A 23,988-nucleotide genomic window follows, 5' to 3' on the forward strand; every position below is an offset into this window, starting at 1 on the left:
CACCCCCCCCCCTCTTATCTTGGGTACTGGACCGTCCAGCCATGCTTTCTGGACAGGTCTCTCCGCCCGCCGCATGGGTGTCGGACCATGGGTATCAGACGGTCGCCCCGCCACGGTAGCCGGTCGCTGACTCCAGGGAAATCAGCAACGGATTACCCGGCGAGATGAGGTCACCCGTTCTCTGGCGACCTTACGAGCGTGTGAAGTCGTGTCCGTGTTCGTGTATGCAGACATGACTAGTGGTATGGTAAGGAATGTTCGTATATTGTTCTACGCCAATTTTCGGGCATTTCAATTTTGAATAAAAAATAAGCTGAAATGGAGAAACCTGTTAGGTAGCACCTTCCAAGTTATCCAGCATGTCATTCGTCGCGCTGGATCGAGTCCTGTCAGCCGCCCTCACTATGGGACGGCTGGGGTCGGCTGGCCGACAGTGATGTTTAATCAATGCGCCGCTCGTTAAATGTTGATGCAGCGGCGCACCGGCACGACAGGGACGGCACGGTGGACGATATAATACAGGCGGTCGATAGCGTGCGCCAAACGGAATTGCACTCACCCCACCCCTTCTTTCTGTCCATACGCTACCGTAACCCGCCGGTAGGAGGGAAGCGGACCGCCGTGGGGTCGAGGGGTAGCCAGGTCCACCGCTAAGGTGGGCCGTCGATGGGTGTTACGTTCATATTTCAGTGTGTTTAGCCAGGAACGTGAATGGCAGGGAAATAATGTACTTCTCTGGTATTGATTTGCACAGTTTTCAGAAAACCGTAGTAAGAGTCATCTGTTATGCATGCCCACAGGCAAACCAATGACCGGATTTAATGCCACTGGCGTCATATATTTTATACCGTAACAAAGCAGCGGCCGGTCGTGGAGCGTCCGCCACTCCGCCGCTGACGCCATCAACTCAAACCGTTCACCTGTCCCGTGCCGGACCGCGGGCCGGGATACCATCCCATTGGGCCGTGAGCCTCAGCCACCGACCAGTGGCCACCGCCCCCAACCACTCGGCCCCTCAGAAAACGGGGCCAGTCGCAGTCCGAATGATAACGCACCGCACGCCACACGGGCCAACACGTGCGCACCTCGCCACGTGTCATCACACGTGTCACACGTGCATTGCGTCGTGCTGAATGCGGACTCAGCTGGCGCCTCGGTAGCTTCTGCTTTGATCCGTGCTCTCACCCCGGCACAGAAGCAGCGGTGGTGCTCCCGGCCGGGGCGCCGCCGGCCCGCCCGCCCGCTGAGGCACAAAGGTCGATGCGCAAACCGTTTGATCCGCCAGTCTCGTCCGTCACCGTCAACGTCAGTCACACTGACGAATCTCGTGACATAGTTCGTGACACCAGCCTCCACTCCCGCACACTCACACTCGCACAAGAGCAGGGCAGGAGGAGACAGAGCGAGCTCAGCCTCTGTAAACGGAACTCACGCCTCACCTACTGCAGACCCAAGCCACCTCAGTAAAATAAGAGATCACCACGCACCCAAACAGCCACCAACACGCGCGCACACAGATACAGCCACCGCACACTCACAGTCACTTCCGCCGACCGCTGCAACAGTTTGTGCACTTGGATCCCGGCGCTGATAGAATATGCTTTATGCCTCACGATATTTATATTCATTTATCACTGAAGTCGCCAACAATTACTTCATTTTCTGGATGTATTTGGCACGCTTGGTGGCGCGCCCGCAGCAGAGGCCGCCGAAGAACATGACGATTAGGATGCCGAAGGCCAGTATGACGAAGTAGTCTCGGCTGGGCGAGTCTCTCACCGTCACGTACAGGTCCTGGACTGTCTCGGCAGGCCGCACCTGGGGGCGGGCGGGCGGGCGCGGAGAGTCAAACAAGACGATAGTTTACCATGAAACAAAGCGAAAAAAGCGGTATCATGGAGGTCCATCAAGTTCCTAAAAGTATTAAGCTAGCCTTTATCAAAACAAAGCACCCAGTGCTGAAACAGCCACCAGCAGCAGTAGATCTCTGAGCTCACTAATTCATTACCCACCAGCACCACCCAACAGCCTCGCCAACCGGCCGCGGAATCCCAGACTCACCTTAATCGCCGCCTTAATCATCTTCATCCTGAGAGCGATCATGTCGGCGCAGCGGGCGGTCGGCTCTTTCAACTCCATCAGACAGGTGAGCTGGGCGCCATGGCCGGCCGGCACGTCCCTGCAGTGTTTCTGCAGGTCCAGCGCGCAGGCGGCGCTCAGCTGCGGGTCCGTGTGCACGTCCACGTTCACATCCTCGACGATACGCGCCACGCGCTGGGCGCACGCATCACTCATGGGCTGGCCGTCGGCCAATTTGAGCCGCAGGCACTCGCCGACAGTTTCGGGCGGCTCGTCGGCGCACAGCTGGGTGATCTCGTTGCGGCAGTCGCGGCCCAGCAGCGGGTCCTGACGGACGTCTCGCGCCGCCTCCCGCAGCACCTGGTCCAACTGTCTGCCGCAGCGGTCCGTCAGCTGCCCCAGACGGAACGCGTCGGCCAGGCAGGCGGTGACGCGCCCCTGGGCGGGCAGACCGCCCGAGCGCACCTTGGCCAGCTCGGAGGCGCAGTGTCGCTCGGCGTCGGCCATGCACGCGCTGCGCAGCGCCGGGTGCAGTCGGTAGTCGCGCTTCTGCTCGGCCAGCCGGCGAGACACTACCTTACCGCAGGTGGGGTCGAACGAGGCTTCCTGTGTCGGCCCCTGGCGGACAAAGGCATCTGCCCGGTTAGAGAGGCCGAAGCAAAAATTTAGAGCAACAAACACAGGAGGGTACTGACAGCGCTTGCGAATAATAAAAAATATATCAGTTAAATGTTATCAATATACAGCGAACCTTTAACAGCTGAGCACCATATCTCAATTATTTCAAGTAATTCTGCTGCGTAACCTGCATGCACTGGTCCTTCAGATACAATTCAGACTTTAATGTCACACAAATTATCCCACACTGCTGGTAACTCGCTAGCCCAGGGTAGCGGGCGGCTCCCACCCGCCGCTCGCCCCGGCGCACGCACCTTGAGACAGTCCAGCACCTCCGCGCCCGTGTTCACGTCTGGCGAGGCGCAGTATTTCAGTATCATGCCCTTGCAGGCGCTGAACAGAAAGTAGTCGGCCTTGGGCAGGATGAGACTCTGCTGCTGGCGCCGGAACAGCAGCTTGGAGCACGGCGCGGAGAGGTCGTTCACGTGCTCCCGCAGACACTCGAGCACCTGACGACACACGGTGTATGACGTCACATGGTCGGCGCGGCCCGTCTGACGTCATACTGGTGAGGACACACGACCGACGGAGCGCACCATGTTATTGTCTCCTTCCGGCCTATGACGCAGCCAGTCGGCTCTGGAGGGGGACGCAGACGATACATGTGAGTCTTGCAATTCACATCAAACACTCAGCAGCTCAGCACTGTGCCGCGGATGCTCACCTTTCCCGATCCCTTGGTCTCTGACTCCTCCTTGCAGTACTTGTGTATATCGGCGCCACACTGGGCGTTCAGGCGCGGGTCGAGGTCCTCGTTCTCCTCCCTTTCCCGCAGCTGGAGCTGCACCTGTGGCGGGGAAACCGTGTAATGGTCAGAACGGGTGGGGAGGAGAGGGTCGTCAAGCTATAGTTTGTGGACCAGTGGCAGCGGCACTGACCCACCCCCTTCGTCCCCGGTCAGAGGAGGGACGGACGGACCGGGTCCGCACTCCGCACCGTCTCCGAGCACCGACGAGACCGCGGCGTCTGGTACGAAAAAAAAACTCAGTAACCTGTATTCTCACACTTTCACTTTATTTTCTTTCACTAAATTTAAGACAAAGAGCTGTATTCAAGGATAAAGAATAGCAGAAAACGCTCTCCATAGATAGACGGGATATGGCGTCAAAATCTACTGCCCAGATAATATCCAACTGGAAGTGTCAAGTCTTCGTCCGGCTCACCTGACGTCGGCACTTTTCGGAGATTTGCTGTGGCTTGTCAGCCAGAGTGTTATTCAGCATAATACCGCTCAAACAGTGAATGACATCCGCCCTGGGAAGCAAATTCACACTCAATGAATAACCGCAGGTTGTTTAAAGTAGACAAACACTATTCGTTAGTAACGTTCAGCGTGGACAATCAGGTACACTATCAAAGTCGTTCAGAGGATATTGTAAAACGTCCGATCTGGGGAGTTTGATCAGTCACGTCACTGACAGTCCCGACAGACAGAAATGCATACCTACCGCAAATCACAAAGCAAAACAATATGGACAGTGGCCGGACACTTAAACACTCATATAAGCTAGACGGAGCGCTCACGCCTACTCACACCACATCGAATGAGCAAACCCCATCCCACAGCCCCACCCCCTCCTACTTTTTCTCGGCATTGCGGCAGTGTATGGCCACATCCTCCTGACAGTTCTGCTTGAAGCGGAAGCTGAAGCTGTAGTCCTCCATGCTGATAATCTGAAAGTGGTTGATGGCAGCCCAGCACTTGCTCGCCTGACGCACGTCCCGATCGCTCTTGTGGCGGATCAGACACTCCATGACGCCGTCACCACCGGCCTCGACGTGTTTCTGGGGGGGGGGGGGGGGATGGGTTGGTCACTGGTCAGGTCAGTTTCAGGTCACCACCGGCCTCGACGTGTTTCTGAGGGGCGGAGGGGCGGTTAGGGCAGTCTCAGGTCAGGTCAGCTCAGCTTTCAGTGTCGGACTTCACAATCGGATACGGACTGGGTCAATAAAAGTCAATAGTAGCCTGGTCTGTTGACCGTTACTGTGTTCCAACTTCCAAGTGCAACAATGCTACTATAAAATAATTTGTTGGGGCACAATCCCAAAAACTGGCATTGTTTTTTGATAGTCACCGTGGTTTTTTGAACAGCGGATACTTACGAGTCACGGTGGCATAAATACGAAGTGGCCAAAGAATCCTCTGACACGATAGTATGGTTATCGTACATCTATGCGCACATAAAACCAACACGGCAGCCTAAAAATAAATTCAGTCCGCAATCCCATCGTAACTTACCTTTAAAAAAACAGTCCGGCGTCTACTGTCGTCAGGACGAGCTACGAACTGAAGACGAGACCGCAGACATACTCACCATGCAGTTCTGTTTGATGATTTGTTTGCAGGCCTTGGCCACCTCGGGGTTCAGCTCGATGTACCGTGCCTCGTCCTCCGTCACCGACTTGATGACCTTATGACACTGGGGCGATAGCCTGAGGGCAGAGAAGCATGTCATTAGCTGCTGTTGTTGGGCCGATTAGCTGAAGGGGAGGGTCATGTTATAAACTGGCATTGGGCCGGAAGCCTGCGGACGAGAGCATATTGCTAAGCTGAGACAAGTCCGATAGCCAGATAGGAGGACACGAAGACATGATACTGATTCAACATTTTCCATACCCTCTGGCCGGCCCGTATAAACCCGACTCCCCGGCTCTCAGCCCGCGCCGCCCGCCTGCACTCACGTGAAGTAGTTATCCTGCAGGCAGCGTATCTCGTGTCCACGCTGAGAGTGCTCGGAGCACAGTTTGGCCAGGTCGGTCATACAGACGGACTGTATGCGCGGGTGCAGATCCACCTGATCGGCCCGGTTTTTCATGACGCGGCGGACGGCGGCCCGACACCCGGGGGACACCTGGGGACAGGTGGCCGGTCAGGGGGGTTAGAGACGAGCTATAGCGAGCAGAGCCAGAAAGGCCACAGCCGGGTCAGACAGGTTTGACGGGTTGGAGAGGTCAGCGATGGGCTGCAGGAAGCATAGCTAAGTCAAAGAGGTCACATAAGGGTCAGAGAGGTTACAGGTGGGACAGAGAGGTCATATAGCGGTCAGAGGTCACAGGTCGAGGTCGGTCATACAGATAGTTGAACTTGCAATGTGTGATGTGTACTGTGCAGGGGATGCGCGGTGGGTTGTGGTATGGATGTTCGTGTGTGCATTTTAGAGCTTTCCCATCGTCCGTGTTTTACTTTTAGGACTCGACGCCAAGAAAACCCATTATTTGTATATGGAATGGTTTGTCATGAAGTCAATACATACATACATAGGAGGGTCAGAGAGGTCACAAGTGGGACAGAAAGCTCACAGGCAGAGTAGCAAGAGGATTTATCTGACACTACCTCCCGCGGGTCAGTCGGACGGTACTTTCATCGCAACCGGTCAGTTGTTACCTCCGCCAGGGTTAGCCCGCCCGCCTCCCTCACTGCCACCGTACCTTGCCCTGCGTCTCGTCGGCGTGGTAGATGTTGCGATAGAGACAGGGTAGCACGTTCGGGTCGCGGTCCACGCCGCCCCTGTCCGTCTCCGGCTGCCACCAGTGTTCGGGCGCCGCGCACAGTGTCCGCGCGTCCTCGTGACACGCCTGACGACACACGGGGGGGGGGGGGGGCGTGTGACACGGGGGCAGAGGCAGACACAGATTGACACTACGAGCGACAAACTGACACTGACACGGATGGGTATGATGGCGCAGAGCCACCACGCAGATACATGTCTCATGTTGCGCCTGAGGTGACTGATAGCCGGTATCTTAGCACGAAAAATTATAGCAAAAGAAAAAAAGATTTTTTTTTCTATTGCGATCTGTTGAAGTCACTTCCACAAACAGTAAGTTTATCACATCCGTCTTGTTTGGAAATGTATGCATCTCAAGCTGCCCAGCAGGGGTGTAGGATCGCAAAATAGGTTGGGGGGGCTGAACCCCGGACGCCGCGCCGGTGGGGCGGCGACGAAAGGTGCTGAGCGGGGGGGGGGGAGGAAAAAAACCAGCAGTGGAAAAGGTGTTGACCGGGGGGGGGGGGAGGGAGCGTGGACCATGGTGGTGAAAAGCAGGTCTATTACTTGAGTGATATGACTTATTCTCTCCCCCTGGATCCAAGTTCAGGCTTATAAAATAAGGCGTAGGTTTATATTCCGGCTCAACGTTTTGCAACCACATTTATGCAGTGTATGTTCCCGCTCTTTTCAAATGCAAAGTGATGCCACTAAAACGGTATATGTATGCTCTTCTTATACTTAAGGCTGATGAGAGATTCAATTTCTTGATTGATTCAGTATTTAGATTCCTATCCCCTAGTTTGGCAAACTGTTTTAGGGGTTCCTTGGAGGTACCTCTGCAATTTCCTAAAATCTAGGTACTCATTTTTCACCGATCACCCACTTCATTTCGGAAGGGTCAAGTTTTTGTGTAAAGATTGTAGACTGTTAAATGGCTCCCTTTTGGCTGTTTCAGGGACCTCCTCGACTACTTCTAGGGCCACGATAGCGGTATCGACAAAGTAGGCGGATCGTGATCGGTAAAACAGGACAGTCACAGAACAATTTCTGTTGTAGTATTTCGCAAAACCCCCGCATTCTGCATATCATTGGAAGCATAATTTGTTTTTAAAGCTGTAGGTCGTGTAGCCACACGAATACTCCCAAAATGCACGAAACAATTGCAGGCACGTACCTAGGATTTGGCCAGGGGGGGGGGGCGGAGGATCCGGGGGGTGGGGGCTTCCTCTCTACAGGGCGCCTCATCTCTACAGAGGGCAAGGGAGGATCTAGGCGAACGTTTTTGTGGGGGGGGGGGGGTAACAGGTCGGCCGACATGACGGGTCTGATGGATGAATTCTGACGACCGGGGGAGGGGAGCGAGTATGTCGAGATCAAAAGGCATTTCGTCTTCGTCGTTTCTATAAGATGAAGCTTTATCGTTACAAGTTACTCGGCTCAGTAGTTTTAGTTAAATCCACCTATGCAAGTGCGTCGCCACGGATTTCTTACTTGGGGGGGGGGGGGGGGGCGGGCGTATCGACCGACTTAAAAACACAGAAGTTGATATTGTTACCGCACTTTTAGCCTAATGCATTAGTAGCATACAGTAGCGATCTCTCTTATTGACCTGTTAACGAACCGGCGGCGCGAAGCGCTGCGAAAATTTGCAAAAAAAAAAAAAAACGTTTTTATGAATGATGTTCCACTTTTCACAGGCAAATATTTGCCTGGAGTGGTAGGCTGTGCCGCATCACACGGGCTGAGTTCACAAATTATAACTTTGTCCTAATGCTCACAATCGACAGGCGCTTAATTGCGTGATAAACCGGGCACAACTAGCGCTCCAGTCAACTGATAGCTTCTGAGGAGTGGATCATTCTGTAGTCGACTATACACTTTGGGAATTTTGATTCAATTTGACACGGTTGGTGTTATTACAGTCACGACCTTTCTTATTGATTGGTGCATGAATCGGAGGCGCGGAGCGCCGAGAAAATTTGCAAAAAGCATTTGTCAAAACACTGCTCCAAATCACAAATTTTACAACTCTTTTAGTATGGTAGTACAAGCCGGAGTTCCTTCACACTTCATAGTACACATATGAATTCCGATTCAATTTGACACGGTTGGTTGGTGTAATTACAGTCACGATCTCGTATTGACCTGTACGTACACAAATTTGCAAAAAAAAAATCAAAACACAGAGGGCCTCCTCTCTACTGTGGGCCTCCTCTTTTCACAGGGCCTATCAACTACAGAAGGCCTCCTCTCTACAGAGGACTTCCTTTCTACTGAGGGTCTATCTCTTTCAGAGGGCACCCTTTCTTCAGAGGACCTCCTCTCTGCAAAGGGCCTCCGGCCTCCTCTCTACTGAGGGAGTCCTCTCTACAGACGGCATCCTCTCTTCAGAGGGCCTCCTCTCTACAGCGGGCCTCCTCTCTTCAGAGGGCCTTCTGCTTTCAGGCGGTCTCCTTTCTACAGAGGGCCTCCTCTCTACACAGGGCCTTCTTTCTACAGATGGTCTCTTCTCTACAGAGGGCCTCCTTTCTACAGAGGGCCTCCTCTCTAAAGGGGCCTCCTCTCTACAGAGGGGCCTCCTCTCCTCTTACAGAGGGCCTCCTCTCTACTGAGGAGTCAGAGGGGCCCTAGCGGTCAGACACAGACACTAGCAGTTATTCACAGGAGGCCCCAGGAAGTAAGAAGGACCCTAGCTGTCAGGCTGGTCAGAGGCCCTGAATATCCTGACGTGATTTTTGGGATTCCCTTGAATTTCTTTCGCCTCCGACGTGATTTTGGCCCCGTGGCCTTCGGCCCACGGGGGCCTCCTGAAAACCCCGAGGGGGGGAGGGCACCCCGTCCATCTTGGGTACGTCCCTGAACAATTGTCCTCATCGTTCGTCCTATCGTCCGAGTTCCACCCACATGGCCTTGCACCCATCCCTAAACAAACGGAACGAAGCTGTTAAGTGTGGCGCCTTTGTTTTGTTGTGTTTTTCTGCTTTCTGCGCCGCTTTAGCGTGCGTTCGGTATTCGGAAAATATAGTTTGGATATTCTCGGCCGGAAAATTATTGGTGGGTGCCTATCTTCAACATGTCTCATTACCGCGATACCGAACGTAATCCCGATAATTATCGCTGATGCCGGATAATTTTCCCTGATTATCCGGGTGCCGAAGGCACGTATATAGTAACATCCAAAGGTTTTGTGCTGTATCGTCAGCTGATTATGCCTGCGATGGCGTCAAATTCCGTAAAAAGGATTTGGCCTTCTTCTGAAGGCGAGATATAAAAGATATCTTAGAAAAAAAAAGATGAAAAAACATTTAAAAGTTAGTGAACGTGAAATTTCTTTCACCAAATCCTTTTAAGATAATGCCAGTTTATTTTTATTCATTATGACGTTATCATTTTAAAGATTTGACATCATCATAAACATAATCAGCTGACGATATTTCACCGGCCTTGATTTCACCTCTATTTTACTATTTATAGTCTTGTTACAAAAACGGTGTGACAACGTTCGGGAGGTGAGATAACCGTTCTTGTAAAATACCGCAACGGCAACCGAAGTTGCTTGGTGACGCCTGCTGTACTGGTGTAACATGCTGACCAATTGATTATTTCAGGCTTGCTAAAACCACAGTTGATTTTTATGTGTACCCTCCTGGTTTTGTTTTGCTAGTATGTTCTTTCCAATCACTCGAAAGTCATTTTATAAATTAAATTTACTCCCTCCATTGTAATGCACATTTTCAAAGCCCCCAGTTAGTTTTAAGGCCAAAATTGGGTAGTTAGTCGTAAAGCAGAGAGGCGCTTTACCGAGACTCCAGAGATGCTTTCTAATCGGACCAAACCAAACAAAACCTAACCAAACCTAACCTTAACTCACCTACAACCTACAACCAAAAACATGCAACCTACAACCTAAAATCTACCACCTAAAACCTAAAACCTATACCCTACAGCCTAACCTACAGCGCATCTCCTTGGTTGCAAAAAGAAGTGTGACGCCTGCTTTACTACTACCCAAAATTGTAACTTTGCCAAATTGAGCTTTCTTTAATTTGTCCATATTGTATAATGTTGGGGGGGGGGGGCTGCCTGGCAAGTTGGGGGGGCTGACCAGCAGGTTGGGGGGGCTGAAGCCCCCCCCAACTGTATAGGATCCTACGCCCCTGCTGCCCAGCCGCAAAATCCAGTATTTCATGAAAATTCGTCGGCATACCAGGCCCCAGCCCGTGCACGAATTGAAAGGCGGGACCGTGCCACGACCGCCTACCTTGTAGAGCTGCGGGTCAAGCTTGAAGTCCCTGGACATGAAGAACTGAATCTGCAGCAGCACCTGCTCGCAGGCGGGCGTCATCGCCTCCGTGCCGACCGCCTCGGCCAGACAGGACAACATCCTGACCGGCATGATAGGTCAGGGGTCAGATAGGGTCAGCATCCTTATCGGAACACGTTAGAGGCACAGGTCAGATCGCGTCAGCAATCAGCATCCTGAACGGAACACGTCGGGACATAGGACGTCAGATCTGGTAAGACTTTCGACAACTCATGAAATTAGGAGTCAGAGAACACTGAAGGGGCCAAGCATGTCAGGACGTGACTGGTACTTCATCGATCAAGGAAACCACAAATAATGCACCCATTCCCACATAACAGTCCCTTCTCCTCGGTTCCAGTCTGCAGACAGTGCCGGCCACTCCTCTCGATCCCACCCCGTGTCTCCGCTCCGTCCGTCCCGTCAGCCCCACTCACTCTCCGGGATCGGCGTCCGCGCACGCCTCTCTGGCGACTGGCGAGCAGGCCTGGCGTAGTACAGGGTCCACGTTCCACTGGTCGGCCACCTCGACTACCGTCAGCAGGTCCTCCACCTGAGCGGAATGGTGGGGGGGGGGGGCCTCACTGTCAGCAGGTCCTCCACCTCAGCGGAACGGCGGGGGGGGGGGCTTCACTCTCAGCTGGTCATCCACCTGAGCGGAATGGCGGGGGGGGGGGCTTCACTCTCAGCTGGTCATCCACCTGAGCGGAATGGCGGGGGGCGTCACTGTCAGTAGGTCATCCACCTGAGCGGAACGGCGAGGGGGGGGGGGCGTCATTGTCAGCAGGTCCTCCAGCTGAGCGGAATGGCGGGGGGGGGGGGGGCGTCACTGTCAGCTGGTCCTCCACCTGAGCGGAATGGCGGGGGGGGGGGCGTCAGCAGGTCCTCCACCTGAGCGGAATGGCGGGGGGCGTCATTGTCAGCAGGTCCTCCAGCTGAGCGGAATGGCGGGGGGGCGTCACTCTCAGCTGGTCCTCCACCTGAGCGGAACGGCGGGGGGGGAAGGGGGCGTCACCGTCAGTAGGTCATCCACCTGAGCGGAACGGCGAGGGGGGGCGTCATTGTCAGTAGGTCCTCCACCTGAGCGGAATGGCGGGGGGGGGGGGCTTCACTCTCAGCTGGTCATCCACCTGAGCGGAATGGCGGGGGGGGCTTCACTCTCAGCTGGTCATCCACCTGAGCGGAATGGCGGGGGGCGTCACTGTCAGTAGGTCATCCACCTGAGCGGAACGGCGAGGGGGGGGGCGTCATTGTCAGCAGGTCCTCCAGCTGAGCGGAATGGCGGGGGGGGGGGGGCGTCACTGTCAGCAGGTCCTCCACCTGAGCGGAATGGCGAGGGGGCGTCACTCTCAGCAGGTCCTCCACCTGAGCGGAACGGCGGGGGGGGGGGGGGCGTCACTGTCAGTAGGTCCTCCAGCTGAGCGGAATGGCGGGGGGGGGGCGTCACTGTCAGCTGGTCCTCCACCTGAGCGGAATGGCGGGGGGGGGGGGCGTCAGCAGGTCCTCCACCTGAGCGGAACGGCGGGGGCGTCACACCCACTGGGCCTGTATACGGCAGATGGGGAGGTGAAGGAACCTGAACGCTCATCGCGCCTCCACAGGAACAGATACTGAGCTGAGGACCTTGAAACAATCGATGACTTGGTCATTGGTGTATCATCGTACTCAGTACGCACTCTAGCTTCTGCATATATCTGACTAAAACTATTATGTTAATAACCAGTTTGAAATATCATAACTGGTAAAACAAATAACATATTTGATAATTTCCGACATGCTCTCCATACAGTCGATGCCTCTGTCCATGAGGTGTATCTCGCCCCTATACCTATTCCCGGGAATAGCCTTGCCCCGGGTGTCGCTGCCTCTCACCCCATACCTATCCTCGTGAGCGGCCCCATCACCTCCATGCATCTCAGTCTCTGTCTCCGTATTTACCTGCCGCTGGCACTGCGCCGAGACCAGCTGCTCCTCGGCAAAGTGGGCCGGGTTGGAGTGCATCATCAGACAGTGGATCACCTTGCCGTTCTTGTTCTGCGTCTCCTCCTCGCAGAGACGCGGGATGTCCTCAGCACAGGCCACTGGTAGGGAAGGAGAGAGGCGGGTCAGTGGTCGCAGAGACGCGGGATGTCCTCAGCACAGGCCACTGGTAGGGAAGGAGAGAGGCGGGTCAGTGGTCGCAGAGACGCGGGATGTCCTCAGCACAGGCCACTGGTAGGGAAGGAGAGAGGCGGGTCAGTGGTCGCAGAGACGCGGGATGTCCTCGGCACAGGCCACTGGTAGGGAAGGAGAGAGTCGGGTCAGTGGTCGCAGAGACGCGGGATGTCATCAGCACAGGCCACTGATTATACACGTGGGGAGAGGGGGCAGAGTTGATCCTCAGATGGTTCAACTTCACACCCATCCTAGCGCTCGGACACTGACCAACCGGACAGCTGGGAGAGTGAGCCTGAGTGGATTTAAAACTCAGGTGGCTGGGTAGTGAGTAATGCTGAGACTGCTGAGTAGTGCCCCTTCTGCTGCAAGGGGCACTTTTACTTGCTTATTTATATTCGAAATATCTCCGTGGGTCTGGACACGCCAGAAAAGCAAGAGAGAGAAGAGAGAAATGGTTTAGGGAGTGTGAGCCTACTTACTGACGACCTCCGGAGAGATACTGAAGTCCTCCATGAGGGCGCGCCGGTGGTCGGTCACCTGCTGAAGACACTCTCCGCTGACAGTGTGACCTGAGGAAACAATCGGACATAAATCTGTGTGATAACGTGCTGGAGACAGGGTGGCAGGGTGACTAAGACAAAACAGTCTCATACACACCGAGTTATAACGTCCTCGAGACACGTCTTCACATAGACCCACAGTCACACTCCCCTAACAGGGTGACCTGAGACACGAATCATCAGCGGGCTGTCACACACTCCCAGCCTTTCTCTCGCCGTACCTGACTTCTGATGATCCTCCAGACAAAGCAGCACGAACGACAGTTTGACCGAGTGTGCGGCCGCCGTGTCCGAGGGCTGGCCGCCGGCCTGGTGGCAGCCGCTCGCCGCCAGCTCCGGTTTGCACGCCTTTCGCAGTCGCTTGTCCACCTTGTAGTCGACAGCGGTCATCTTTTGGCGGCGGGTCAGTTGCTGACGACACTGCGGGCGGAGAAGGACGACGGTCAAAAAGAGCGACAGCCGTCTTCCACAAACACACTCAGATATCACGATTGAGTAGAGAAGGGTAATCACTTCAGAGAGAATCAACGCTAGGGATTAGGGAGGATACCAACCGGGGTCTTACGAGTTCGGCATGACCACAACTAGCGAACATCCCCGCCGCATCGTCACAAGACACCAGCGGCTGAGGCGTTCCTACCCTCTTGCTCATCTCCTGTTCCATTTTGTGGTGAAGCAGACACTGGTAGACCTTGCCGTTTCCGGAGACGATATTGGCGCAGAAGCGCTCCCGGTCGTCGCGACAGGCAAAGTAGAGCGGTCGGTCCATGTGATAATCCTCGGCCTGCAGCTCGGCAACGCGCAGCACCTGGCAGAAGGCAGGGTAAATAACGTGGATAACTCCGCAATATGGACGGGCGGACAGACGGAACAAGCATACGGGGATTCTAAAATAATGAAAAAGAGCATTACGTGTGGGGCAGACGGATTAGGCAGCTCAGCGATACAGGCACACAGGAAGATGAGACGGCCAGTTGGGTAAAATATACGCAATACCGATACACGAGGGCGGTACAAAATGCCCATTGCCCAAATACTTTGCACACATCGCCACCGCGGAAGAAAATTTCATACTTGCACTACTGATATTACATGTAAGGGACCTTGATACCAAATTCAAACTCAAACATTGTTTCACACATGAACCTGCGATGCATCTACATGCCACAAACTGAGAAACTCTGCAATAGCTCTCACGTGGTGCGGGTGTCATGTCCTAGCCCCTGATGTTTCCCGCTCTCCCATCGGACGTGTTTCCATACCTGGAGTTTGCAGCTATCCGACAGCTCGTCCATGTGTGACGAGACACACTCGATTGTCTTCCCCTGGCTGTGGACATTCTGTGAAAAACAGACACACAGTGAGCAGCGGCACTACCCGCGGCGATCAACTCTTCTGTGGCGCCCAGATCCGAAACATCACCCGCATCAATGTATTATAAATGCCGTAATTATTCCTTAATTTCATACTTTGTAGAATCTATAGCGTGGCAGCTGTCACGTTCATACTATCGAAATCAATGTGCCTATTGTGTGTCAATGTCAACTGCACCGAACGATCTAAACCAGGTCTACCCCCATATTAAAGGGACCCTCCCACCTTAACATTAGTTTTGAGTTGAGATAGCCAAGTTTGCGGCCAGGCTCAGAAACCACCATTTATCCTGGTCGCAACCCCCGCAGCTTTATGGTGTTCAAGAAATTTCTTCCCTTTACTTGCAGGGTGGGACCAGCGTGGTCCCTATCTCTTAACCATTACGGGAATCTGATGACGTCATCAGGCTTTCGAACGTCCGTTAAATGTTTGACTAAAACGTTTTGTAGCACGTGGTGGTATATGCTGCTTTGCGCGCAACAAATGCCGCACTTTCAAATAAAGTCGCTAGGAACAGCGGAGATCCCAAAAAGTAAACAAAAGTAAAAGTCTAATATCTTGAAAACCGGTGAATATTTTTCGATGAAATTTGGTAGATATTCGTTTTTGCTCTTTCTGAACCGAGCGACATCACTTTCATGCCAATTCATTAACTTTTTTGAAGGTGGGAGGGTCCCTTTAACTAACGGTTCCGCAGCCAACCTGAAACACGAGTCACGACCATATCAGAACTGCAGCCCGAGCGGAGCCTGTCTCCTTGCCCGAGCTGGCCCAGCTTTACCTCGTCATCATCCTCGAGTCGGCCGCACTGATGCTTGTCGATGTCGGGCCCGCAGTCCTGCGCGAACTTGTAAATCATCCGATAGTCGGAGAAAATCATTACGCTCAGGTTCTCCAGGAACTCGGCACACTCTGCGGGTAGGAATCGACCACGCCAGGTTTCGTCAGACATAGTGAGAATTACCAGCAACACTTTGCAAACTTATTGAATATTTTGTAGGTGAGGTTTTCCGGCACTTTGTGGGGATTCACTCACATCATCAAAATAAACTGACACGTCATGTTACCATCAACCTCTATGCTACCTTCAGTCACAGTATACCACTTCAGCCACCTATCAAACGTCATGTGGCGTCAATTTCACGCCACAAAACACAAACACACACACACACAAACACACAGACGCACAAACACACATACCATCGTCCTCGACATCGTCCAGGTGTTCCATGACGCAGGAGACGTAGTGGCCCGGCTGGGGGTCGGAGCGGTCACAGTTCTTAAACTGCTCCTTGGAACACGCTGTGTCAACTGCTCGTGCCAGACTGGTGCTGCGCGTTAGGTTGTGACGCAGCTGCCACAAAACCTGTGGGTAGACGGTAGCGCACGGGTCACCATCAGGCAGACAGGCACAAGATGCTAGGCATTTCTGCGAATATTCAGCAGTCACTCGGAATTGGCTTGTGGGGTTGTGAACTGCTCACTAAACCGTGGGCAAACATTTCTCACTGCTCGTTTTACTTTAGCAGGAAATGTGTTTCATGGAACATGAAAACATGCTTCAGCTGTCCCAAGGCAGGAAAGTACACGACATTGGACAAATGAGATAACATGAACAAAACTGAATGACAGCCGTCATGTCCACTTTCCAATCATCCAAAGGACATGGACCATATAACTTAAATGTACTTGAAATAATCCAGCGAACTTGCAGCTCTTCTTTAGGTCCATGTAATAATTCGGTAATAATTCGACTGGAAAACGCTTAGCATATCAACATGGAATATATAGTCTACGACATATATGTCGTAGACTATATATTCCGTGATATCAATGAACGGATTACGGGGAAAAAAGTTTTGTGCCGAACGGCGGTCACCGTTGACACCGTTCGGTCAATGGACTGACGGTAAATCATCGAATAGCCGTGGCGGCGCAAGTCCAGGAAAGAGGAATGCCTTTTCCGGATATGGGTTTATGAACGACTCTTATATCATTCAACACAGGCATGCTTATTTCAGACGTGGTTAAGCCAAGACCACGATAATGCCAAAAGGGAACAGCCCATTTTACCATTACCATTGCATGCAAGCATTTCGTCCATGATAGGATGCTCTTATGCAACTGTAACAGTATGCAATCATGGACCAAAATGCGACAATCTGCCCGCTGTGTTCAACAAAACCATAGGAAAGCGTGCACCTCGATCCACCGGCGGCTGCCGGCGGCGCTGGACATCGGCACGTGAGTGGTCCGCTGGGTGTCACGGCGGACACGTGACGTTCGTGACACCGTGACACGGCGCCGCGTCACGACACGAGTGACAGGCGACCGGAGAGGGCCGGGAGCGGGAGGGCCGGGGCTCAGGAGAGAGGACAGGTCCAAGAGAAAGGACATGACTAGGAGAGAGCACAGGGCCGAAAGGTCGGGGGAGGGGGAGGGGGGGACGAGCCGAGCCAGCATCCTCACTTGACGCGACTCCTGTCATCTCTGTCGCAAAATTTGGTAACATTGCGGACAAGAAAGGCCGTATCTACTTACATGATGACATTCCTTTGACACACCAGCATCCTCCTGCTCCTCCTGGAACAAAACAAAACAAACGACACTCAGCCAAAACATCCTGAAGTGCACCTTTGTAAAGTGCAGACAAATGATGGCACGAACAATCCATCTCACCTGGCTATTTTTCACAGCTAGAACACTTTTCACGCAGAAAGGCCCTCGCTGTGATTTGAGAAACTCAGTGTATTGATCTAAATGCTAAGTTAATAATGAACATTGCTTAATTCTTTAAAGGTTAACAGCTGTTGGATGTCCATATGATTGTAATTTACTATAAAAAGTCTTACGATACATTTATACCGTAACGACGCAACATCACCGTGCAGGTATTCTTACCTGTTGATCGAGCAGGCAACCAATCACATCGATGTTTGGGGTTTTATCATTGAGCGTGATGCTTTTGTCTTCGGCACAGATCCTGTGTATGTCCGCGGCACAGGCCGGGTGTCTGATCAGCCGTATTCCCAGCATATCGTGCTCCGCTTCCAGCTGCGCGTCACTCGCTGGTGGTGCCGTAGTTGGTGCAGCGATGTTCCCGGCTGCATTCAGCGCCAGAGTCAGCAAAACCAGCTGACAAAAGCCAAGAGACCCCATCCTTCACCAAGTCTTCCAGGGAACCAGGAATGGCTGAACACCTGTAGAGCAGAGACCAAGGGATGTTTGTCATAGTTTTAAACAGACAAAATAGCAAGCTAGCAAGGACTTAAATATTTGAGGGGGAGGAGTACATAACACTTGAGCCTTGAGCATATGTGGGCTTACTGCTGCACTCATTTTTCATCCCAAAAGCCGCTACCTTACTGGCATATGGTTTGATAAGCTTAATCAACATGACACCGACATACACCCGACATACGACATACACCGACATACATGACACCAACATACGCTGAGTCTCGATTCCGGCCAAACATGGTCTCGAGAAACAGATCACAGGTCAAAGGTCATTAGGGTCAGGGCTGCGGAGTCGATGGATTTACGGCGACTCCGACTCCAACTCCGACTCCAGCTTTCAAAAACCAACTCCGACTCCAACTCCGACTCCGGGCATAAATGTCGACTCCGATCGACTCCAACTCCCGACTCCGACTCCGCACACCTGGCAGGGCTGCGGAGTCGACAGATTTTCGGTGACTCCGACTCCGACTCCGGTCAAAACTGTCGACTCCGACCGACTCCGACTCCGACTCCGCAGCCCTGATTAGGGTCAAGGTCATTGAATTTTCTGGGTAGGTGTAAAACTGGTCAAAACGTGGGTATTGAAAGTTACGTCAAGATCGGCCGCTTTTTGCACGAGTCATTCACAAAAAACCGAGGGGATTCGTTTGACTCCACAGTCCACATAAGTGTGAGGGTTAATTTTGCAGGTGAGTTGTGAACCTAATAAAGTCAACTGCATTCATAAACCGAGCTTATCAGGCCCGACTGAACCTGCTCCTGATATTGATGTACACTGTGAAGGTTAGGTCTTCTATGACAGAATTTGCTGACTTTGGTTTTGAATGCATCCAACCTTTTTAACACTGCCTCACTCATCCCACAATGCTTCAGTTCATTGTGGCTGTGCCCGGTGCCAAGTGTGGAAGTTAAACGTGAAGCGCTATGTGCCAGGCATACCAATTACTTATTACTGACACAGGACATGCATTCCTACTTGTCATGCATGCACTCTCATCTAACAGGCATCAGCCGAGCCTTAACTTGCCACGTCTCAATCAGATTCTCACACTGTCGCCTTGCACCCTGGCATGGGCTGCAGAGTCTGAGTTGGTTAGAGTCAACAATTCTGACCAGAGTCTAAGTGTATTTTACAAACTGGATCTTAAGTTTGAGTCAGAGTCACCAAAAACCTGTCAACTCCGCAGATCTGCCGAGTCAAATTCAGACTTGGAGTTGGTCAGAGTTGACAGTTCTGCCTGGAGTCAGAGTTGATTTTTGAAAGCCAGGGTTAGAGTCAGAGTCTGGGTCACCAAAACTTCATTGACTCTGCAGCCCTGAACCTGGCAGTAAGTACCTAATGAACTGAGTTGGTAGTAAGGAACCAAGGATGCTAACAGTCACATCCAGTCACTGACTAGGTAATGCACCTATACTCAAGTCGGCATCAGTAACGCCAGCTTTACTGATACCCTCAAATCAATGATGCTTCACTTCTTAACCCGCGCCGGGCCGGTGCTCCGCGACTTCCGCGCCGGGCTGCTGTCTAACTCGGCTCCTGGGCCACGTAGCGACACGCGGTAAGCGGCATTCGAAAGAGCGTCAAAAATAATGACGGAAACACTTGGTCATTTTTTGGGTCAGGTCAAAGGCCAGGTCGCCAGAGGTCATCAAAGGTCAAATGTAGTCTATTTCAACAATTTTGGAAACTGCCAATGGCTAACTCGGGAACCAATAGAGCTACAGCGCCGCGGACAAGCGCATTCGATAGCCCTTTTACAGACCTTTCGGGGTATTGTCATCAGATTTGACCTCAGGTCAACGGTTTAGCCTCCAGAGGGCAAAAACTGTAAAAAAAGCAGTTTTCACGAAAACTGTTTTTCGGCAATAGCTTTTGATTCAAGAGTGCCACGACATTACTTTTGGCAGCATCGTGTTCCTCTCGTCGAGACGCGTCGAATGAACTATTTGTTGACCTTGAAAGGTCATTTTGAAAATTTGACCTCAGGTCAAGGTCATGACCTGACTGAATAGGGTCATGTTGCAATTTGCATATCAGTCGATCCGTATCGTTGAGCTGAATACATCTGACGTGTTTTCATCGCTCTAGCACGTCTTTGTCATAAGTTATAGCAAAAAACTGCAGGTGACCATTCATGACCTGAGATGACTTCAGGGGCACACAGAGGGCTCGCAGGTGCATTTTTCCGATTCAGTGTGTCATGTTAACCCTGTAACCCATGAACTGATATCTAAGAGGGTTTTGAACACCATTCATCCAAAATAGGTGCATTTCAATTTTCTCCTGTCGACTTACCTATAGGTAATGGAGAGGTCACAAAATTGACCTGACCTTAGGTCACCAATATCAAAATTTTGAGATATAAATTTTGTACATACTGTTACTCTTATCAATCGCTGAAAGTTTCAAGGTGATCATTCAGTAGTAGATGTAGCTATGTCGAGGATTGCAACTTTTTCTGAGGTGAGGTCACTTGACGTGACCTGTTGACATGACCTTGAGAGCCCTGGGTCTGAAATTTTCACAACATGTGAAGAAAAGATGCATGAACAGGTGTGCCAAAAACGGTGGCTCGTATCTTAGATATCTGCAAAAAAACGCAGGGAGGGGTGTTCATACACCCCCGGGCCCGGCGCGGGTGAACTAATTAATAATCCATATCAGAGCATATTTTAACACATTTTTACTGCATTCCGAAGTTGAGCAGGAGGCAGATAGGTAGGTTGAGGTATTACCGCTATGACACTGACAGGGTACCTACTACGCATGTCATATGTAATTAAGAACCTATTGAAACATTTATCGACGTCAATGTCGGTCTGAATGCTTCAGCTTCAGTTTGTACACCCACAATCAAACCGTAACCGGACAAATCTTCGTATGGCAATTCTTCGTCGCGCAATTCCTCGTCCGCATTTCTTCGTCCGCAAATCTTCGTCGGCGCATTTATTCGTGTCGCATAACTTCGTCTCGCATTTCTTCGTAAGTGCAAATATTCGTAGCGCATTTTTTCGTATCCGCATTTCTTCGTACGCGCATTTCTTCGTCAAGCATTTTTTCGTCCACGCATTTCTTCGTCTACGCAAATCTTCGTCCGCATTTCTTCGTCCACGCAAATCTTCGTCTGCGCATATCTTCGTCCGCAAATCTTCGTCTCCGCAAATCTTCGTCCGCAAATCTTCGTCCGCATTTTTTCGTCCACGCATTTCTTCGTCTACGCAAATCTTCGTCCGCATTTCTTCGTCCACGCAAATCTTCGTCCCGGCAAATCTTCGTCCGCAAATCTTCGTCCGCAAAACTTCGTCCGCAAATCTTCGTCCGCAAATCTTCGTCCACAAATCTTCGTCCGCATTTTTCGTCCACACATTTCTTCGTCCACGCAAATCTTCGTCCGCAAATCTTTGTCTGCGCATATTTTCGTCCGCAAACCTTTGTCTCCGCTATCTTCGTCTCCGCAAACATTCGTCCACAAATGTGGTTCAATAAAACCATGAAGAAATATCAGACCATCAAGTGATTGACGAATTTAATGCATGGAATGGATAATCGAAACTTTTGATGTCAGGTAGATGAGGCCTGTCAGGTGAAGCTATTGTATTTGGGAGCCGAGAATTGAAACATTCCATATCATTTGTGTCCCGGACATTCTTTTTTTGCGGTCGATGAATGACAATATAATCTCTTGTACAGTCTGTCTTAAAAGTACCGCGCAAAGTGACGGTGGATCCATCAAGCCTGACCGAGGAAGGGCCTGCTATAATTTGAAAGTCACCGAACCAACTGACCTGGGGAATGGACGAGGGTGTCAATTGCTTCGGTGACTCAAATTTAGCAGGCCCTTCCTCGGTCAGGCTTGATGGATCCACCGTCACTTTGCGCGGTACTTTTAAGACAGACTGTACCCTCGCCGGCATAGGCGGCGGAACGGGGAGGGCACCGGCCACCGGGGCACCGTTCCCCTCTTTAATTTTGGCCTTTTAACAGTAGCCCTATGGGCGTTGCATGGAAAGAATGGGACTAAAAGTCGGCAGTGCCGTGCCCCCCCCCCTAATTGAAGGTGTTCCGCCGCTACTGCTCGCCGGACCTATTTGTTTTCTACATACACGCCGGCCGAGGGGGGGGGCGGGTACGACCCCCCCCCCCCATCGCCGTTTTGCCACCGGTGGAGCTAGCGCGTCGCGGAAAAAACGAGCGTGTGCGCCGTTACGAGACGCAGGGGTTAATACCCGATTTTAAGGCCTTCTAGGTCAGGGGTCGGCTTACAACCCGCGGGCCGGATCCGGCCAGGAGGGTGACGGTTGGATCCGGCCCGCGACCATCTGACGTCCGGCCCGCGCAAGTTTTGTCTAGAAGTAGAATTAGACAAAAAACACCCGCAAATGGTGTTTATAAACTCATGAAGTGTGCGAAGGAAGAACTATTGTGCCAAAGCACATTTAAGTCACTTTTATATCGGAGTCGATTTCTGAAGGAACCGCGGGCCGGAACACGACGTAAGTCGATGATATCAGCCGCGGGCCGGACGTCAGATGGTCGCGGGCCGGATCCAACCGTCACCCTCCTGGCCGGATCCGGCCCGCGGGCCGTAAGCCGACCCCTGACCTAGAAGGCCTTAAAATCGGGTATTAATCTCTGCGTCTCGTAACGGCGCACACGCTCGTTTTTTCCGCGACGCGCTAGTTCCACCAGTGGCGAAACGGCGATGGGGGGGGGGGTCGTACCCGCCCCCCCCCTCGGCCGGCGTGTATGTAGAAAACAAATAGGTCCGGCGAGCAGTAGCGGCGGAACACCTTCAATTAGGGGGGGGGGGGGCACAGCACTGCCGACTTTTAGTCCCATTCTTTCCATGCAACGCCCATAGGGCTACTGTTAAAAGGCCAAAATTAAAGAGGGGAACGGTGCCCCGGACCCGGTGCCCTCGCCGATGCCGGCGAGGGTACAATCGAGATTATATTGTCATTCATCGACCGCGAAAAAAGAATGTCCGGGACACAAATGATATGGAATGTTTCAATTCTCGGCTCCCAAATACAATAGCTTCACCTGACAGACCTCATCTACCTGACTTCAAAAGTTTCGATCATCCATTCCATGCATTAAATTCGTCAATCACTTGATGGTCTGATATTTCTTCATGGTTTTATTGAACCACATTTGTGGACGAATGTTTGCGGAGACGAAGATAGCGGAGACAAAGGTTTGCGGACGAAAATATGCGCAAAGATTTGCGGAAGAAGATTTGCGTGGACGAAGAAATGCGTGGACGAAAAATGCGGACGAAGATTTGCGGACGAAGATTTGCGGACGAAGTTTTGCGGACGAAGATTTGCGGACGAAGATTTGCGGACGAAGATTTGCCAGGACGAAGATTTGCCGGAACGAAGATTTGCGTGGACGAAGAAATGCGGACGAAGATTTGCGTAGACGAAGAAATGCGTGGACGAAAAAATGCGGACGAAGATTTGCGGACGAAGATTTGCGGGGACGAAGATTTGCGGACAAAGATATGCGCAGACGAAGATTTGCGTGGACGAAGAAATGCGGACGAAGATTTGCGTAGACGAAGAAATGCGTGGACGAAAAAATGCTTGACGAAGAAATGCGCGTACGAAGAAATGCGGATACGAAAAAATGCGCTACGAATATTTGCGCTTACGAAGAAATGCGAGACGAAGTTATGCGACACGAATAAATGCGCCGACGAAGATTTGCGGACGAAGAAATGCGGACGAAGAATTGCGCGACGAAGAAATGCGATACGAAGATTTGTCCTGGAATCACAATCAAACTGCTTGCAGACTATCAGGCACAGTTTGAGTACCTACCTACACTGAGTACAGGGACTCTTGGGGCACTGATGAGACAGAAACCAAAACAGGTCAATATCAATAGCAACAGATTGAGATACAGTATGGGAGGTTATCTTAAAAAATGACAAAAATAATGCAACAATAACATGTAATGCAACAACCTACTACGCATCAATATTTTTATATAGACACCCACGGTATATGGACATGCCTAAGAGCTGGACTTTTTGCACGCGTTCCCCGCCAGGGGGCGCCACTGAGGAAGCACCCTCTGACGTCACGATAAAACTGC

General features: G+C 51.9%; 1 protein-coding gene across 11 annotated transcripts; it reads right to left on the minus strand.

Moving 5' to 3' along the window:
- Nucleotides 1-784: 784 nt before the first annotated feature.
- On the minus strand, nt 785-23,988 carry LOC122393441 (Golgi apparatus protein 1-like). 11 transcript variants are annotated; one of them, XM_043389452.1, is made up of 22 exons: nt 23,862-23,899; nt 23,712-23,740; nt 17,544-17,842; nt 17,184-17,225; nt 15,843-16,008; nt 15,424-15,554; nt 14,531-14,608; nt 13,909-14,076; nt 13,490-13,688; nt 13,188-13,277; nt 12,490-12,632; nt 10,989-11,104; nt 10,510-10,633; nt 6,187-6,333; nt 5,440-5,609; nt 5,073-5,190; nt 4,340-4,542; nt 3,921-4,011; nt 3,422-3,544; nt 3,012-3,206; nt 2,062-2,697; nt 785-1,818 (listed from the first exon to the last, which is right to left on the minus strand). In XM_043389452.1, the coding sequence occupies exons 3-22, from the start codon at nt 17,799-17,801 to the stop codon at nt 1,651-1,653; spliced, it is 3,366 nt and encodes a 1,121-aa protein (XP_043245387.1). In that variant the 5' UTR covers nt 17,802-17,842; nt 23,712-23,740; nt 23,862-23,899; the 3' UTR covers nt 785-1,650. The 11 variants fall into 11 exon arrangements, with proteins under 11 accessions (XP_043245387.1, XP_043245384.1, XP_043245390.1 ...); XM_043389449.1 differs by lacking the exons at nt 23,712-23,740; nt 23,862-23,899 and adding an exon at nt 23,908-23,988; XM_043389455.1 differs by lacking the exon at nt 23,712-23,740 and having other exon boundaries at nt 23,893-23,986.

This window comes from Amphibalanus amphitrite, unplaced genomic scaffold, assembly GCF_019059575.1.
Source record: "Amphibalanus amphitrite isolate SeventyFive unplaced genomic scaffold, NRLGWU_Aamphi_draft 000535F_arrow, whole genome shotgun sequence".
Taxonomy (NCBI): Eukaryota; Metazoa; Arthropoda; class Thecostraca; order Balanomorpha; family Balanidae; genus Amphibalanus; species Amphibalanus amphitrite.

Bases quoted from the DNA above. Each gene is read 5' to 3' on its own strand.
- LOC122393441 (XM_043389449.1), bottom strand. From the start codon at position 17,801: ATGGGGTCTCTTGGCTTTTGTCAGCTGGTTTTGCTGACTCTGGCGCTG. The intron at 16,009-17,183 runs GTAAGTAGATAC...GTCTACCCACAG, and splicing joins TGTCAAAGGAATGTCATCAT to GTTTTGTGGCAGCTGCGTCA. The intron at 15,555-15,842 runs GTATGTGTGTTT...TCCTACCCGCAG, and splicing joins GGACGATGTCGAGGACGATG to AGTGTGCCGAGTTCCTGGAG.